Source organism: Epinephelus lanceolatus, chromosome 16 (assembly GCF_041903045.1).
Source record: "Epinephelus lanceolatus isolate andai-2023 chromosome 16, ASM4190304v1, whole genome shotgun sequence".
Classification (NCBI taxonomy): Eukaryota; Metazoa; Chordata; class Actinopteri; order Perciformes; family Serranidae; genus Epinephelus; species Epinephelus lanceolatus.
In genome coordinates, this window is record NC_135749.1 from 42,459,162 (window position 1) to 42,478,251 (window position 19,090).

The 19,090-nt window shown below is 43.1% G+C and overlaps 1 protein-coding gene across 2 annotated transcripts in view; it reads right to left on the bottom strand.

Moving 5' to 3' along the window:
* LOC117251103 (rho guanine nucleotide exchange factor 2-like) overlaps positions 1 to 19,090 on the bottom strand; it is a 377,871-nt gene that overhangs the window by 61,117 nt on the left and 297,664 nt on the right. For both annotated transcript variants that reach the window (XM_078176114.1, XM_033617091.2), the window contains exons 13-14: positions 11,418 to 11,494; positions 11,112 to 11,284 (exon numbers count right to left, since the gene is read on the bottom strand). In XM_078176114.1, coding sequence (XP_078032240.1) covers positions 11,112 to 11,284; positions 11,418 to 11,494 — 250 coding nt within the window. The remainder of the gene's footprint in view (positions 1 to 11,111; positions 11,285 to 11,417; positions 11,495 to 19,090) is intronic.

Consider the following 19,090-nt stretch of genomic DNA (forward strand, 5'->3'; position numbering starts at 1 on the left):
ACACAGAGTTCTAGCAGCAGACCCATCTCTACAACAACTGTTAAGAGGAGACTGCGCGAATCAGGCCTTCATGGTCAAATAGCTGCTAGGAAACCACTGCTAAGGAGAGGCAACAAGCAGAAGAGATTTGTTTGGGCCAAGAAACACAAGGAATGGACATTAGACCAGTGGAAATCTGTGCTTTGGTCTGATGAGTCCAAATTTGAGATCTTTGGTTCCAACCGCCGTGTCTTTGTGAGACGCAGAAAAGGTGAACGGATGGATTCCACATGCCTGGTTCCCACTGTGAAGCATGGAGGAGGAGGTGTGATGGTGTGGGGGTGTTTTGCTGGTGACACTGTTGGGGATTTATTCAAAATTGAAGGCACACTGAACCAGCATGGCTACCACAGCATCCTGCAGCGACATGCCATCCCATCCGGTTTGTGTTTAGTTGGACGATCATTTATTTTTCAACAGGACAATGACCCCAAACACACCTCCAGGCTGTGTAAGGGCTATTTGACCAAGAAGGAGAGTGATGGAGTGCTGCGGCAGATGACCTGGCCTCCACAGTCACCGGACCTGAACCCAATCGAGATGGTTTGGGGTGAGCTGGACCGCAGAGTGAAGGCAAAGGGGCTAACAAGTGCTAAACACCTCTGGGAACTCCTTCAAGACTGTTGGAAAACCATTTCAGGTGACTACCTCTTGAAGCTCATGGAGAGAATGCCAAGAGTGTGCAAAGCAGTAATCAGAGCAAAGGGTGGCTATTTTGAAGAAACTAGAATATAAAACATGTTTTCAGTTATTTCACCTTTTTTTGTTAAGTACATAACTCCACATGTGTTCATTCATAGTTTTGATGCCTTCAGTGAGAATCTACAATGTAAATAGTCATGAAAATAAAGAAAACGCATTGAATGAGAAGGTGTGTCCAAACTTTTGGCCTGTACTGTATATACAGGAAGAATTATGTATATTCATATTTTGTATATCCTACTATCCTACTATTAAATGGAGAAACCTCTGTCCCTCCGTCTGTCATCATCCATTTTCCTCCTCACTGCTTTCACTTATTTCTCTGAACTTGCACATAGGCTTTCATCTTGGTCATGTGCAGACAGCCACAATGCCGTTTTTGCATTTTTCCCACATTTCTACTGTTTATATTAGCGTTTTTCCACTACACATTCATACTGTGAGCACCATTAGCGGTGCGAGCTGCGCATGTGTGGAGACCACAGTTTGACTGGGAAACCTCTATCTCCAACACTTGCGGATCGAAACCACTTGGAAAACACCTGCGCTCGGACCACAGGTTATGGCTGGGACATGCAATTTCAAGCACCAGCACTTGCTGAAGACTAAGGTAATTATTTTACTGAACGAACGCGCGTCTGTGTCTGTGTGCGCAAGCCAGCTGTTACGTATTTTCACTTTACTGACATTAGCCTACAAACATCACAAATTAAACATTGCGCTGTGCACTTTGCACTGTTTCTTTCATTCTTTCTCCGTGTTGCGTGTGTATGTGTGTACCTGTGTGCCCGCGCACAGCCCTGTGCATGCGCGTGCCTCCATACCGTCAGCCAAAACTATGCTCCATGTATTTTGCCATAAAGCATGTTTCTAAATACAGTGTGCATTGTTTGTCTTACATTAATATTTATTACACAGTGCATTTACAGTGCTCTCATTTTGCATCTCCTCTAATATACTGTTTCTGATTTCTTATTCCTCTATACATAACACATCCCTGGGTATGGACTTGTTATATATTAATTTATCAAAATATAAAAAGATAGCAGGACAAGTTGATTAAGATATATATGTAATATTTATATTAATTTTGTAAGGCAAAGATTATATATATATATATATATATATATACAGTACAGGCCAAAAGTTTGGACACACCTTCTCATTCAATGTATTTTCTTTATTTTCATGACTGTTTACATTGTAGATTCTCACTGAAGGCATCAAAACTATGAATGAACACGTGGAGTTATGTACTTAACAAAAAAAGGTGAAATAACTGAAAACATATTTTATATTCTAGTTTCTTCAAAATAGCCACCCTTTGCTCTGATTACTGCTTTGCACACTCTTGGCATTCTCTCCATGAGCTTCAAGAGGTAGTCACCTGAAATGGTTTTCCAACAGTCTTGAAGAAGTTCCCAGAGGTGTTTAGCACTTGTTGGCCCCTTTGCCTTCACTCTGCGGTCCAGCTCACCCCAAACCATCTCGATTGGGTTCAGGTCCGGTGACTGTGGAGGCCAGGTCATCTGCCGCAGCGCTCCATCACTCTCCTTCTTGGTCAAATAGCCCTTACACAGCCTGGAGGTGTGTTTGGGGTCATTGTCCTGTTGAAAAATAAATGATCGTCCAACTAAACACAAACCGGATGGGATGGCATGTCGCTGCAGGATGCTGTGGTAGCCATGCTGGTTCAGTGTGCCTTCAATTTTGAATAAATCCCCAGCAGTGTCACCAGCAAAACACCCCCACACCATCACACCTCCTCCTCCATGCTTCACAGTGGGAACCAGGCATGTGGAATCCATCCGTTCACCTTTTCTGCGTCTCACAAAGACACGGCGGTTGGAACCAAAGATCTCAAATTTGGACTCATCAGACCAAAGCACAGATTTCCACTGGTCTAATGTCCATTCCTTGTGTTTCTTGGCCCAAACAAATCTCTTCTGCTTGTTGCCTCTCCTTAGCAGTGGTTTCCTAGCAGCTATTTGACCATGAAGGCCTGATTGGCGCAGTCTCCTCTTAACAGTTGTTCTAGAGATGGGTCTGCTGCTAGAACTCTGTGTGGCATTCATCTGGTCTCTGATCTGAGCTGCTGTTAACTTGCGATTTCCGAGGCTGGTGACTCGGATGAACTTATCCTCAGAAGCAGAAGTGACTCTTGGTCTTCCTTTCCTGGGTCGGTCCTCATGTGTGCCAGTTTCGTTGTAGTGCTTGATGGTTTTTGCGACTCCACTTGGGGACACATTTAAAGTTTTTGCAATTTTCCGGACTGACTGACCTTCATTTCTTAAAGTAATGATGGCCACTCGTTTTTCTTTAGTTAGCTGATTGGTTCATGCCATAATATGAATTTTAACAGTTGTCCAATAGGGCTGTCGGCTGTGTATTAACCTGACTTCTGCACAACACAACTGATGGTCCCAACCCCATTGATAAAGCAAGAAATTCCACTAATTAACCCTGATAAGGCACACCTGTGAAGTGGAAACCATTTCAGGTGACTACCTCTTGAAGCTCATGGAGAGAATGCCAAGAGTGTGCAAAGCAGTAATCAGAGCAAAGGGTGGCTATTTTGAAGAAACTAGAATATAAAACATGTTTTCAGTTATTTCACCTTTTTTTGTTAAGTACATAACTCCACATGTGTTCATTCATAGTTTTGATGCCTTCAGTGAGAATCTACAATGTAAATAGTCATGAAAATAAAGAAAACGCATTAATGAGAAGGTGTGTCCAAACTTTTGGCCTGTATTGTATATATATATATACTGTATATCTGTAAGTCATGAAAAACTGTTAATTTATATTATATACTAAGACAAGTTTATATTTTGTAAGATAGATATATGTTAATTAATATTATATATTTACAAGTTATTTTGTGTGTGACAAAGTTAAATGGTAATAAAAATTGTATATTTAGAAAAGTCTAAAGTTTATCTATATTGGGAAGCTGTCTTTTTCATTGCACTCGATGAGTTATGGAGAAGGGGTGAGATTTAATAATTTTATACTTCCTCCCACTCCGTTTCGGCTGTGTAAATCATCAAATCAAATCAAATCAAATCAACTTTATTTATATGGCACTTTTCATACAACAGTAACACAAAGTGCCTCACAGAGGTTAAAAACAACAAAGAACCAAAACAGAAAACAAAAAGGAAAAGAGAAAACCCAACATAGAGATACATAAATATACACATACGCACACACACACACACACACACTAGCTATCACTAAAGAGACATGGCCGAGCACCGAGACCCGAGGCAAGCAAAAAGCCGCCTCTGGGAGCCGTCCACACTGAGAGGGCCCACAATCCACAGCCACAGGGAGCGCCACCGTAGAGACCACCCCGACCCGGGCAGACAGGAGGCTCCACTCCGAGGTGCAGTGCCCTTCAGCCACCCAGGTCAGAGCTGTCCACGGGACGGCACCCCCATCAGTAGACCAGGAACAGCTCTCAGTGTGGTAGGCCCCCATGAGGAAACACTGGAGCTAAAAACTGAGGGACTAAAACAGTAGGATAGGATAAAAGGTATAAAATGAACCAAATAAACAAAAAGCTATTTAGCTCATAAAATTAAGTTAATAGCTAGGTAAGAATGATCTAAAACAGAGACATAAAATGCATCAAAACTAAAACCTCTAACTAAAATAACAAAAGATAAAGATTAAATGAGATAAGAACGTAAAAAGAGAGAGGGTAAGAGCATTTTTAAAAAAACAAAAACAAAAATCAAATAGATAAATCGGTTAAAAGCCTGATAAAAGGAATTTAAAATAGATAAAGAGATCAGTTAAAAGCCTGATTAAAAAGATGAGTCTTGAGCCTCTTTTTAAAAACATCAACAGTCTCTGCAGCCCTGAGGTTCTCCAGCAGGCTGTTCCACAATCGGGGGCCATAATAACTAAATGCCGCGTCCCCGTGTGTTTTAGTCCTAACTTGTGGTATGGTTAAAAGGCCTGTGCCGGAGGACCTCAGGGTCCGCGAGGGTTGATATGGTAAAAGCAGGTCAGAAAAATAAGAAGGCCCAAGACCGTTAAGACATCTAAAAACTAATGGAAGAACCTTAAAATCGATCCTGAAGCACACGGGGAGCCAATGCAGCCATTTTAAAACTGGTGTAATGTGCTCCCGCCCTCTGGTCCTCGTCAGCACTCGTGCAGCTGAATTCTGTAATAATTGTAGATTTGAGATAGTCCTTTTGGGAAGACCAGAGAGCAGGGCATTACAATAATCTAACCTGAAGGAGAAAAAAGCATGCATCAGCACCTCCGTGCTGGCCTGAGAGAGAAACGGGCGCACTCTGGCTATATTCTTAAGGTGGTAGAAACCTACCTTTGTTATGTTTTTAATATGTAGAATAAAACAGAGCTCAGAGTCAAAATTCACACCCAGATTTTTTACAGATTGTGTTGGTTTAAAATCCTGTAGTTTTGGAAAAAGTTTCTCTCTCTGGTCTTCAGGACCAATGACTAAAACCTCTGTTTTGTCCTGGTTGAGCTGCAGGAAATTCGCCGCCATCCATGACTCTATGTCTAAAATGCAGTTAAAAAGGGCATCAGTTGGCCCTGTGTCATCAGGAGACACGGCGATGTACAGTTGCGTATCATCAGCATAACTATGAAAGCTGATGCCATGCCTCCTGATGACGTCCCCCAGAGGAAGCATGTAGAGATTAAAAAGAGTTGGACCTAAAATTGACCCCTGGGGGACCCCACACTTTATCTCGTGGGTTCCTGAGGAACAAGTATCCATACTTACAAAGAAGTGTGGACCAGCAAGGTACCAGAATACCAGAGAGGCCGACTAGGTGCCTCAGTTTATTACTATTTAATAAAATGTGATGGTCTACTGTATAGAAGGCGGCAGTTAGATCCAATAAAACCAAGACTGTGAGTTTATGGTTATCTAAATTGCACCTGATGTCATTTAAAATCTTTAAAAGGGCTGTCTGGGTACTGTGGTTCATCCTAAAACCAGACTGATACTTCTCTAAAGTGTTATTTGTATTTAAAAAATCATTTACTTGGGTAAAACACGTTTTTTCTAAAATTTTGCTTAAAAACAGTAAGTTGGATACAGGCCGGTAATTATTAAAAATGTTGGGTTCTAAATTGCTCTTCTTCAGAAGGGGCTTCACCACCGCCGTTTTCAAGGAGGTCGGGAAGACACCCGTTTGAAGAGAGCAATTCACCATGTACAGTAGCTGTTCCTCAAAGAATCCATAAAATATTTTAAAAAACGGTGTGGGAATTGGGTCTAAAAGGCAGGCTGTGGGCTTTACTTGGGAGAAAACTCGACCAAGTGTCCTTGCATCAACCAGGGCAAAACTCTGCAGTGTTTCTTCAGGTAAAAGCAATGATCCAGGTGTGTCGACAGTTAGAATCTGTTGAGATAAAAGACTGGATCTGATGTCATTGATTTTACTTCTGAAGTGGTCTGCAAAGTCCTCACCAAGGGCATTGGTTGTTGTCTTAGGCGATCTGTTAAAATTACTGTTTGTTAAAACTAGTCCATACCCAGGGATGTGTTATGTATAGAGGAATAAGAAATCAAAAACAGTATATTAGAGTAGATGCAAAATGAGAGCACTGTAAATGCACTGTGTAATAAATATTAATGCAAGACAAACAATGCACACTGTATTTAGAAACATGCTTTATGGCAAAATATATGGAGCATAGTTTTGGCTGACGGCACGGAGGCACGCGCATGCACGGGGCCGTGCGCGGGCACACAGGTACACACATACACACGCAACACGGAGAAAGAATGAAAGAAACAGTGCAAAGTGCACAGCGCAATGTTTAGTTTGTAATGTTTGTAGGCTAATGTCAGTAAAGTGAAAATACGTAACAGCTGGCTTGCGCACACAGACACAGACGCACGTTCGTTCAGTAAAATAATTACCTTAGTCTTCAGCAAGTGTTGGTGCTTGAAACTGCATGTCCCAGCCATAACCTGTGGTCCGAGCGCAGGTGTTTTCCAAGTGGTTTCGATCCGCAAGTGTGGTCTGTGGTCTCCGCGCATGCACAGCTCGTGCTGCTTATGGTGCTCACAGTATGAATGTGTAGTGGAAAAACGCTAATATAAACAGTAGAAATGTGGGAAAAATGCAAAAACGGCATTGTGGCTGTCTGCACATGACCAAGATGAAAGCCTATGTGCAAGTTCAGAGAAATAGGTCAAAGCAGTGAGGAGGAAAACGAATGATGACAGATGGAGGGCCAGAGGTTTCTCCATTTAATAGTAGGATAGGATATCAATTGTGGAGAAGAGGAATTTAGGATTGCTTTTATTGTCAGAGATTAGTTTTTTGAAGTGGGAAATTCTTGCCTGTTTGACTGCGTTATTGTAGGTTTTGAGATGTTGACGTAATATTTCATAGTGGACTGTTAGTTTTGATTTTCTCCATCTCCTCTCAGCACTCCTGCAGTATCTTTTCAGTTGTTTGATTTCCTGATTTCTCCACGGGGCTGTAGGTTTTGTTCTAATTGTTTTGGTTAAAGGCCCAGTGTGTAAAATGGGTTGAAAACAGTGACATCAGTGGCCAAATTCTAGATTGCAGGGCTCACTCGCTCACCCCTCCCGTCGGGTAAATGACGGCGACCTCGTAGGGACAAAAAGCCTTGCGCACGAGTTTTTCAGGAGTAGGTCTATCTAGCGACGAGGTGAATGTTTATTTAAAAATCTAAGCCATGTTACGATATTGTAATGAATCCCTCATGAGCAGGAGACCAGAGGAGCGTTCGGAAAAAAGGCCCGTTTATTTGAGCGCTCCAGAAACTCCGGTAACACTCCAGGGGGTAAAAGACTCCGTCCCAAACTCTGACTCTTCTGGCGTAACAGACACACTCCATAACTTTACACACATAGGCTACTCGTTTACCATACCGAGTGGGGACCCCCCTCCCCTCTCTGCTCAATCTCCAGCCTGCACACTGACTGACAGCGTAGCCGGTGAACAGAGCTCAGCTGTTTATTTAGCCTAGCGATATCTCCAGATTATAGTAGCTGCAATGGACGACTTTGAACGCGATTTTGAAGAGTTTCTTGTAGCGGACACAGACCCAGAGCCATACCTGTTTGAGCCGGAGCATACAGATGAGGAACTCCATGTGTTTGATGCTGAGCGGGTGAGAAGAGAGGCTGAATGCACAGAATGGGATTCGGTGCTACTGCTACCATCGTTAGAGATATATCATCAGGAGGAAAAGCGCTGCAGAGAGTGCATCACAAGGAGTGAAGTTGCTTCTTCTTTTCCTCGCAGATGACGGTTCGGGTTCATTCTTTCCTGTTGCGTGGTAAGTGTGGTCCATTCCCAAACTTTATAACTAAAAAAACTTTTCACTACTCTCTATCGACGAACTACTAACACTCTCTGCTGTTTCCTCCCGCTGTCTTCGTTGGTTCATTTATACACGCGAAACGCGCTCTCTGGCTGGCTGGATTGTCTGCTCGGTCTGCCGTACATACATGGCGGCGCAAGATGGCGACCTCTCTAAAGCAAGGCCCTTGCTATATATATATATAAAAGCATAATTATAAGGCTACGAAAACCAAACAAATTTTATTTTATAGCGATTATACACTTGTATAAACATATTAATGGGTAGAATATTCATATTCAGATTCAGATTGACAATAAACCATGCCAGATATTACACACTGGCCCTTTAAATGTGGAGTCACCGAGTCCAGGGTTGACTTGAGTTTGTTGTTAAAATTTGCAGCCACTTCAGACGTTAGGTATCGTTTCCTCACTGCTCTCACCGGGGCGTCCTGTTGGTTAAAACTGGTTTTGTTAAAAAACACACAATGGTGGTCAGACATAGCCAGATCCACAACAGAGGACACACCCACGGACAGGCCATAGGTTATGACCAGATCCAGGGTGCGCCCTCTGCTGCGGGTCAGCTGCGTGATATGTTGTTTAAAATCCAAACAGTTTAAGAGGTTTAAAAATTCTGTGGATACTGGGTCCGAGGTGTTGTCAATGTGTAGATTAAAATCATCAGTTATTAAAATCCTGTTGTAGGTGGAGTGAATGATTGATAATAGTTCAGAGAATTCACTGATAAAAGAAGTGGAGTACTGGGGTGGTCTGTAAACCATTATGCAAAGGATAGGAGGGCTGCTAAAAACAAAGGCATGGTGCTCAAATGATGTGTAGCTGTTAAAACAAACTTCATTTGAGGACATTGTGGTTTTTGTTATTGATGCAGTTCCGCCTCCCTTTTTGCCCCCCCCCCTAATAGAATATAAGAAGTTAAAATTTGGTGGGGAAGCCTCGGTGAGAACAACAGGTGCGTCAGTGACAAGCCATGTCTCTGTAAGGAGAATACTGTCTAGGTTATTGTCTAAAATTAAATAATTTATGATAAAAGATTTGTTTAAAAGGGAGCGCACGTTCAGCACTGCCATTTTAATGTTTGTGCTGAGCGTGTGGTCACCATGATGTTTCAAAGGGATGTTAAAAACGCGGTTAGGTCTAAAAACATTCCTGGGTTTCAACTTTCTATGTGTAATGATGATCTTTATATTGTGAATGTCCTGTGTTTCCAGTTGCAGAGAAGGTGCTACTGAGGGAGAAGTGTGTGTGGTGCAACATGTAGTGGAGGAGGGGTGGAGGAGGTGGGTGAGGGGTGGAGGGTCTGCGTGCGTGAACAGTGAGTCAGGAGGTGGCTGTGGTGCAGGATTGGATTGTCAGGTCACTGTTAACTGATAAAAGCCGTGATCCCTCCTGGTTTGGGTGGAGGCCGTCCCGTTTTAAAAGGTTGGGTCTGTTTAAAAAAGCTGTAAAATTGTATTGGGGGCGGCAGTAGCTCAGTCCATGACTTGGGTTGGGAACCGGAGGGTCGTCGGCTCAAGTCCCCGTCCGGTCCAAATGCGGAGCGTGGACTGGTGGCTGGAGAGGTGCCAGTTCACCTCCTGGGCACTGCCGGGGTGCCCTTGAGCAAGGCACTGAACCCCCCTGCTTGGGGCGCCTGACCAAGGCAGCCCCCTCACTCTGACATCTCTCCACTTTGTGCATGTATAGGTCCTGTTTGTGCATGTGTGTGTATTTTGGACCTGTGTGTTAATGACAATGGAGTGAAAACTTGAATTTCCCCTCTGGGGGATTAATGAAGCATATAAAATAAAATTAAAAAAAAAAAAATAATAAATTAAATGATCCCGACCATATTGTATCCTACTTGCATTCATCAACGCTGTGTCTATGCTAATGATCATCTTAACGTGACCAGTTCACGGAAGGACAGAATTGACAGATTTATGGACTATATCAATCTAAACTGAGAATCAGACAAAACGCCAGGTATAAATATGGAAACACACAGGCAGCATGCTGACAGTTGTAAAAAAGTTAATGTGACATATATGTGCGATGTGTGAAAACGCACTAATTCCCTGCTGTGCGCCTGTGTAATTACAGGTAACAGGTGTATCCAAGTAGCAATTACATCCGTTTACGGATGTAATTGCTACTTGGATACACCTGTTACCTGTAACAGGTAACAGGTGTATCCAAGTAGCAATTACATCCGTTTACGCAGATATAAAATGACCTGTGGGTATAGGTGCACACATTAAGACAGAATGGCAGAAGCAGAACTGGCACCTCTCCAGCCACCAGTCCATGCTCCATATGGACTGAGCTACTGCCGCCCCAGCAAGTCTCCAGCAACAGTCTCACCATCAACATATTAACTGTGCCACAAGGGCAATATGGACGGAAGACTGCTGTTATACGTCGTTCAGAGGTGGATACAGAGCAGAATCCCTTCCCCCATTCAGTAAGAGCTGTCTTGAGATCAAAGTGTGTAAACAAACTATAGCCAGGCCAATCAGAAGCCGCCCTGCAGTCTGCACCCTTTGTTGCAGTCTGAAGCAAGTTCTAGGATACCACATGATCATCCTAACGGATGATATCAATGAACTCACTGAGTTTATTGTGGCTGTAATCTGTAAAACAACAGAAGCAACTGTACCCAAAACTACAGTTAAATCATTCCTCAATCAAAAGCATCCAGGATGCCATAAACAAACACTGCAGCTCACAATGTAGGACTGTAGTCTTGAAACATTAACAATTATAAAGCAGCAGCCTACAATGTAAGAAGAGCAGTAAAGGACGCAAAAAGGGACAACAGGGGCAAAGTATATATAAAAAAGATCTGACACTAAAAAGTGATGTTAGTTTAACAAATAAGAACTTAGTATATTCAACATGAGTAAATAATTTTCAGTAAACATGATTTTAATGCATGCAACCAATGTACATATTTTTGTCTTTTTTTGTTCTTTTTTTGGAGCTAAAATTAAATATCTGTGTGTATGTGTTGGTGCATTTGCCCACTTGCTGACGGTGTGCTGGATGTGGCGTATCCAGATGTTCTTGTCCTCTTTGGAAGCAGCGTGGAACTCATACATCTCAGGAGGAGAGGAGTCGCTAATGAGGAACATGCCTCGCTCCTGGTTGGCTATATCCCTCACTATAAGGTTCTGAAGGGACAGTACTGGAGGTTTGTCCTGAATCACACAGGAAAGGATTGTTTGAAGAAAGTAATACAGAGAGACAGAGGAAAAGAAAGAAAACAAACACTTGTCTTCCCAGTCATCTGCGTAACAAATGATTTATTAATGTGTGAGTGCATTCTCTTACCAGACATGGAAATATGTATCTCTGGTCTTTCTCCTGCAGAAACACCAGGATGTCTGTCATCAATAAGACCTGTATATCTACGCACACACAGACACAAAGTATACAAGCACACAGTAAAGCACATACAAGTTGTTATTTTTTTCCATGAAGCATATACACTGCCTGGCCAAAAAAAAAGTCGCCACCTGGATTTAACTAAGCAAATAGGTACAAGCCTCCTATTGGATAATTACTGCATGGGCGATTATCTTTCAGCTGGCAACAAGTTATTTAACCCCAACTGGTGCAATGAGTTGCTTCTCATTTCCTAAACAACCATGTCGAAAGACACATCCCGTGGTCGTGGAAAAGATGTTAGTCTGTTTGAGAAGGGTCAAATCATTGGCATGCATCAAGCAGAGAAAACATCTAAGGAGGTTGCAGAAACTACTAGAATTGGGTTAAGAACTGTCCAATGCATTATTAAAAACTGGAAGGATAGTGGGGACCCATCGTCTTCGAGGAAGAAATGTGGCCGGAAAAAAATCCTCAGTGATCATGATCGGCGATCACTTAAACGTTTGGTGAGATCAAATCGAAGAAAAACAACAGTAGAACTCAGGGCTATGTTTAATAGTGAAAGTAAGAGCATTTCCACACGCACAATGCGAAGGGAACTCAAGGGATTGGGACTGAACAGCTGTGTAGCCTTAAGAAAACCACTAATCAGTGAGGCTAACCGGAAAAAAAGGCTTCAATTTGCTAGGGAGCATAAAGATTGGACTCTGGAGCAATGGAAGAAGGTCATGTGGTCTGATGAGTCCAGATTTACCCTGTTCCAGAGTGATGGGCGCATCAGGGTAAGAAGAGAGGCAGATGAAGTGATGCACCCATCATGCCTAGTGCCTACTGTACAAGCCTGTGGGGGCAGTGTTATGATCTGGGGTTGCTGCAGTTGGTCAGGTCTAGGTTCAGCAACAGTATGTGCTCAAAGAATGAGGTCAACTGACTACCTGAATATACTGAATGACCAGGTTATTCCATCAATGGATTTTTTCTTCCCTGATGGCACGGGCATATTCCAAGATGACAATGCCAGGATTCATCGGGCTCAAATTGTGAAAGACTGGTTCAGGGAGCATGAGACATCATTTTCACACATGGATTGGCCACCACAGAGTCCAGACCTTAACCCCATTGAGAATCTTTGGGATGTGCTGGAGAAGGCTTTGCGCAGCGGTCAGTCTCTACCATCATCAATGCAAGATCTTGGTGAAAAATTAATGCAACACTGGATGGAAATAAATCTTGTGACATTGCAGAAGCTTATCGAAACAATGCCACAGCGAATGCGTGCCGTAATCAAAGCTAAAGGCGGTCCAACGAAATATTAGAGTGTATGACCTTTTTTTTTGGTGGTGACTTTTTTTTTGGCCAGGCAGTGTATGTGAGCACATGTGAACCTGAAGCCATACCAAATTACCTTTAAAAAGTTTAAGCCCCCAAACAAGAACCAAATGCAAAGGAAATCTTGAGGAAAACAAGAAAACATAGCTATCAGTAAGTAGGCCTTAAACAGCTAGATAATGTATATGTTTGTATGCTTGGGCAGGCTGAGACGCTATCCTGCAGTGCACACTGCCAGGATCTGCTCTGGCCTTGTACTACTTGGGCCATGGAGTCAGAGTCTGTGCTACAATTCTTGTCATTAAATAACATTACACATCATTCAGGAGCTTTGAAGTGTCTCCTAGTTTAGGTACTTTTCTCTGACTGGACCAGTGCAGAGAACTTTGATGTCTAAAATTTGTGCCAATGAGCAATTGCAAACCACCTTGACAGTGCTGACCTTATAGAGAAAGGAGATCCAAGCCACACTATCCAACTTATATGAAGCTCAGGAAGACTTTCTTTGTGCTCATTCATTCACAACTCCCACTGCTTCCTCTTAATTAGCTGACTATGGGTGTTCACTCTTTTACTTATCCAATCAAACTTTGCCACATTCTTTCTCAGCCAATCAGGATACCACTGCAAAATTTTAAATCTGCTCTTTCTTCTGCTGCTGTCAGCCAAAATTTTAGGCAGAATCTCCACGGCAATTGCTCACCCAACCTTTTTCTCTCAGTCTCTTGTTGATTGTACCAAGCCAATGTGCAATTCCTCAGCAGAAGCGGATTCATCTCTCACTCATCACGTCCTCCCCTTCAGGCAATCTTGCCCGTTAAAAGTCAGTATTGTCAACGCGCAACTTCATTCTCCATTTCCATCTTCAGTCTCGAACTCAATGACGTGTACGGTTTCAAGATATGAGCCCAAACTACACGTAACATGATCTGTTTCTTCCGGACACTTTGCACATGTACATCTAGATTGCCACACACAGTCCCCGGCTACTCCGGCCAAGCTTTCCACGCACACATTGCTTCGGTCATTGGATATGCCTCGGCCTCTACCTCAGCTTTGACCTCTGCCTCGTCAACGTCCTCATCACTGCAGGCCTCCTCATGCAGCTGGCCAGCCTCCACTTGGAGCTGGCGTCCACCCCGAACCAGCACTTCATTCTGCCTCCAGCCTCTGTCAGCCCCGGTGCACCCGGATCCCTTACGGCAAAAGAGCCAGCGGTTCAAGCCATCCGATCAACAGCCACCCTCACTGGTTAAGTTAAGTGTGTCTCATATGATCTGTCTTCTAATCCATTCAGTGCTGCAGACAAAATTATCACTGCACCATTATTGCAAAGTGATTAATTGCATTCTCCTGTCGCCCCTCATTTCAATGGGAAAACAATTACCATAATACTGTAATAGCGGTGGGGCTTGATTTTCAGATTTTCAATTCTCATCGTTTTTATTGATAAAAATAAATAAATTCACATGCGTATCACGCCGTTATCTTACCTTACTTCCTGTATCATTTCAAATTAAAAGCCCCTCAACGATTTCTTCGGTGTGGGTTTTATAGGTGACTGCCATAGAAAATACTATTATCTAGCACAAACAATTAAAAATGCACATTCACATACTCTTATTAACTCAACTTCCTCTACTTTTGGGAAACTCAGTGTAGTTTGCACGCTTGTCTATGTATCTGCTCTCTCATCAGCTGTTCATCAGGTGGCAGTTCTTTAAATCTGCTAATGATTATATTTTTAATTTGATGAGTTATAGCATATCAGCTAGCCCCTGTGAGGCTAGTCTGCAAGTATACATGTATATTGAAAATAAAACAAGGATTAAAGATATAAGTATAAATAAAAAATATAACGTGGACAATAATTGATATGTGTATAGTTAAAGCAGCATCAACAGAGTTCACATTCAAGTGAGTCAAGGACAGAGGGATGCTGTATGATGGAAGCCCTCTAAAGTAATTGAGATCGTGATATTGGTATTCATAGATCAACTTCTTCTTGAATCAATATTATGAATTGTTTCAGCCCTTCCTGGTTTGCACTCGTCTGACTAATCCGTAAAGCTTGGGTTGACTTTGGGTCTTAAATGTGTTATTAATAAAATTGCCTTGCATTTCCTACACAGGCTTCATTATTGCAAAAAAAATGAATAATAATAATAATAATAATGATAATAATTAAAGCTGCAAGCAGCTGTGATCGGGCCCTCACTCCCCCATGCAACCTCGGGGGCCTGAGGCACACAGGGGCTGTGGCGCAAAGCGAGAAGGGAAAAAAACCCTGGCAGGAGCGAAAAAACGCAATGTTTTGTTCATCCACCAGGGGCACTGGGAGTGTAACTAAATGTGTGCACGAGAGTCCAGGGGCGGACCCTCATCACACATGTGAAGTTTCGAGCAAATCAGACAAAGTCAAAGTATAATAGGGCTTTTCCTGTTTCCACAAGGGTCGGCATGAGCAAGATTGCTTACGGGCATATGGAGGCATTGAGGGCGGGGCTGTTATCACGTACAGAATTTTTGAAGCAGTTTGGATGAATTATGTGGGAGAGAGAGCTGCTTCAATATGCATGGCGAAGGATCAAAAATGGCAGCGCCATAGCAGCCACGCCCTTTGACCTACAGACAGGTAGAGCACAACTTTTGATCAGCATGGTGTCTGGATGATATGTAAAAAATTTGAAGTCGATTGGATGAAATCCCTAGGACTAGTTCGTTAAAATACAACATGTGGAAATCACGCCAAAATGACAAGTCAAAATCAAAATGGCCGACTTCCTGTTTGGAGTAGACCATTGGTGCCAGAGACTTTTATGTGCATCTGGACAACATACACGTGTGTACCAATTTTCATGTTCCAACTCAAGAAAAAACCCTACGGGGAGGGTTTTTTGAAAATTTCAAGGGGCCGCTATAGAGGCATTTTTTCTCCCCCATGGTTGACGCCCCTATCAGATGCAAGAGCTCGTCATTCTTGAACTGTGTATCAATTTTCAGGAGGATATGAGGTCCCTGAAGCCATCAAAAAGCCAAACGTATTTGGTGGTGAGGGAGGCGCCATAGCGGCCACGCCCCTTGACATAGAGAAAAGCTTTTAATAGCTTTTGATCGGCATGCACTCTGGATGATCTGTAAAAAATCTGAAGTCGATTGGATGAAATCTCTAGGACAACTTAGTTAAAATACAACATGTGGAAATCATGCCAGAATGACAAGTCAAAATCAAAATGGCCGACTTCCTGTTTGGAGTAGACCATTGGTGCCAGAGACTTTTATGTGCATCTGGACAACATACACATGTGTACCAATTTTCATGTTCCTACTCCAAAAAAAACATATGGGGAGGGTTTTTTGAAAATTTCAAGGGGGCGCTTTAGAGGCATTTTGTCCCCCCAGTGGGCGCCGGCCCAATCAGATGTAAGAGCTCGCCAATCTTGACCTGTGTATCAATTTTCATGAGGACATGAGGTTGCTGAAGCCATCAAAATGCCAAACGTATTTAGTGGCGAGGGATCGATAATCGCCACGCTGCCACACCGCCACATGGACACCATTAGATGTAGCTTCACAGCCTTCATAAGGTAGCTTCACCAACTTGTTCTGCATGCATTAGAAGTGGAATGAAGTTGATGCAGTCAAATTTGTGGCATTAGTACATGTTAAAGTAAAAACTGGTCACTTTCTGTCACCACCAGGGGACTCTATGAGTATGGTGGGATATTAACATATCGGGGCATTCGGGGCAGAGCCAGCATCATGTCCAGCAAGTTTGAAGCTGCTCAGATCAAGTATGTGGGTGGGAGAGCCGTTCGAAATTCAATGGCAAGAAAACTTGACTTAGAGAAAAGCTTTTAATAACTTTTGCTCAGCATGTTCTCAGGATGATCTGTAGCCAACTGAAGTCGATCGGACAAAATCCCTAGGAGGAGTTTGTTCAAATTTAAGTTGTGGAAATCGCCGTGATAAAAAAATTCAAAACAAAATGGCTGACTTCCTGTTGAGATTTTGCCATGACATCAAGAGACTTTTTTGTGCGTCTCGGTATGATACATGCGCGTACCAAATTTCGTTTGCCTACAACAAACTAACCCCAAGGGGAAGGGTTTTTGAAAATTTGTAGGGGGCGCTATTTCGGCATTTCACGTCGACCATTTGCATCCGCCCAGAAATATCGAATTTCGGATCCGGCGGGATGAATGTGGAAAGTTAGAAGCATTTTGAAATTTGGGAAAGGGGCAAAATTGGGACACAAAGTCGGGTAAAGAATTAATAATAATAATTAAAGCTGCAAGCAGCTGTGATCGGGCCCTCGCTCCCACATGTAACCGCGGGGGCCTGAGGCACGCAGGGGCTGTGGTGCGAAGCGAGAAGGGAGAAAAAACCTGGCAGGAGCGAAAAAACTCAATGTTTCGTTGATCCACCAGGTGGCGCTACGAGCGTAACCAGATGTGGGCAGGTGCGTTCAGGGGTGGACCCTCATCACACGTGAAATTTCGAGCAAATCGTAAAATGCATGAAGGATTTATACCAAGCTGATGTTCCTTGGCGAAGGATGAAAAGCTGCCACCGCGGCAGCCTGCAACATGACAGGACACGTGTGTCACTGTGGAGATTCATCAACTTGATTGTCATGTGGCCACATAATGTAGCTGATCAGGTCAGGAGCTTGAGGTTGGTGTTTGTCAGTGTAAAAGATGGCATTTCCTGTATCTACAAGGGGGCGCCATGAGCGAGATTGCCTGCAAGCACATGGAGGTGTTGAGGGCGGGGCTCTTGTCATGTACAGAAATTTTGAAGCAGTTTGGATGAATTATGTGGGAGAGAGAGCTGCTTCAATATGCATGGCGATGGATCAAAAATGGCAGCACCATAGCAGCCACGCCCTTTGACCTACACACATGCAGAGCACAACTTTTGATCAGCATGGACTCTGGATGATCTGTAAAAAATTTGAAGTCGATTGGATGGAATCCCTAGGACCAGTTCGTTAAAATACAATGTGGAAATCACGCCAAAATGACAAGTCAAAATCAAAATGGCCGACTTCCTGTTTGGAGTAAGCCATTGGTGCCAGAGACTTTTCTGTGCGTCTGGACAACATACACATGTGTACCAATTTTCATGTTCAAACTCCAAAAAACCCCTATGGGGAGGGTTTTTTGAAAATTTCAAGGGGCCGCTATAGAGGCATTTTGTCCCCCCCATGGGGGACACCCCTATCAGATGCAAGAGCTCGCCATTCTTGACCTGTGTGTCAATTTTCATGAGGATATGAGGTCGCTGAAGCCATCAAAAAGCCAAACGTATTTGGTGGCGAGGGGAGGCGCCATAGCGGCCACGCCCCTTGACATAGAGAAAAGCTTTTAATAACTTTCCATCAGCATGGTCTCTAGATGATATGTAAAAAATTTGAAGTCGATTGGATGAAATCCCTAGGACTAGTTCGATAAAATACAACTTGTGGAAATCACGCCAAAATGACAAGTCAAAATCAAAATGGCCGACTTCCTGTTTGGAGTAGACCATTGGTGCCAGAGACTTTAATGTGCATCTGGACAACATACACATGTGTACCAATTTTCATGTTCCTACTGAAAAAAAACCCCTATGGGGAGGGGTTTATGAAAATTTCAAGGGGAGCGCTATAGAGGCATTTTGTTCCCCCCATGGGCAACGCCCCTATCAGATGCAAGAGTTCGCCATTCTTGACCTGTGTATCAATTTTCATGAGAAGATGAAGTCGGTGAAGCCCTCAAAATGCCAAACGTATTTAGTGGCGAGGGATCAATAATCGCCATGCCGCCACAGGGACACCATTAGACGTAGCTTCACAGCGTTCATAAGGTAGCTTCACCAACTTATTCTGCATGCATTAGAAGTGAAATGAAGTTGATGCGGTCAAGTTTGTGGCATTAGTACATGTAAAAGTAAAACTGGTCATTTTCTTGTTACCACCGGGGGGTGCTATGAGTAAGGTGGGATATTAACATTTCGGGGCAGAGCTATCATCATGTGTAGCAAGTTTGAAGCTACTGAGATCAAGTATGTGGGCAGGAAAGCCGTTTGAAATTCGATGGCAAGAAAACGAAAAGTCGCCAAAATTTGTCACGCCCTAGCGGCCACGCCCCTTGACTTACAGGAAAGCTTTCAATAACTTTTGATCAGCATGTTCTCAGGATGATCTGTACCAACTTTGAAGTTGATCGGACAAAATCCCTAGGAGGAGTTCGTTCAAATTTAAGTTGTGGAAATCGCCGAAACAACAAAATTCAAAACAAAAT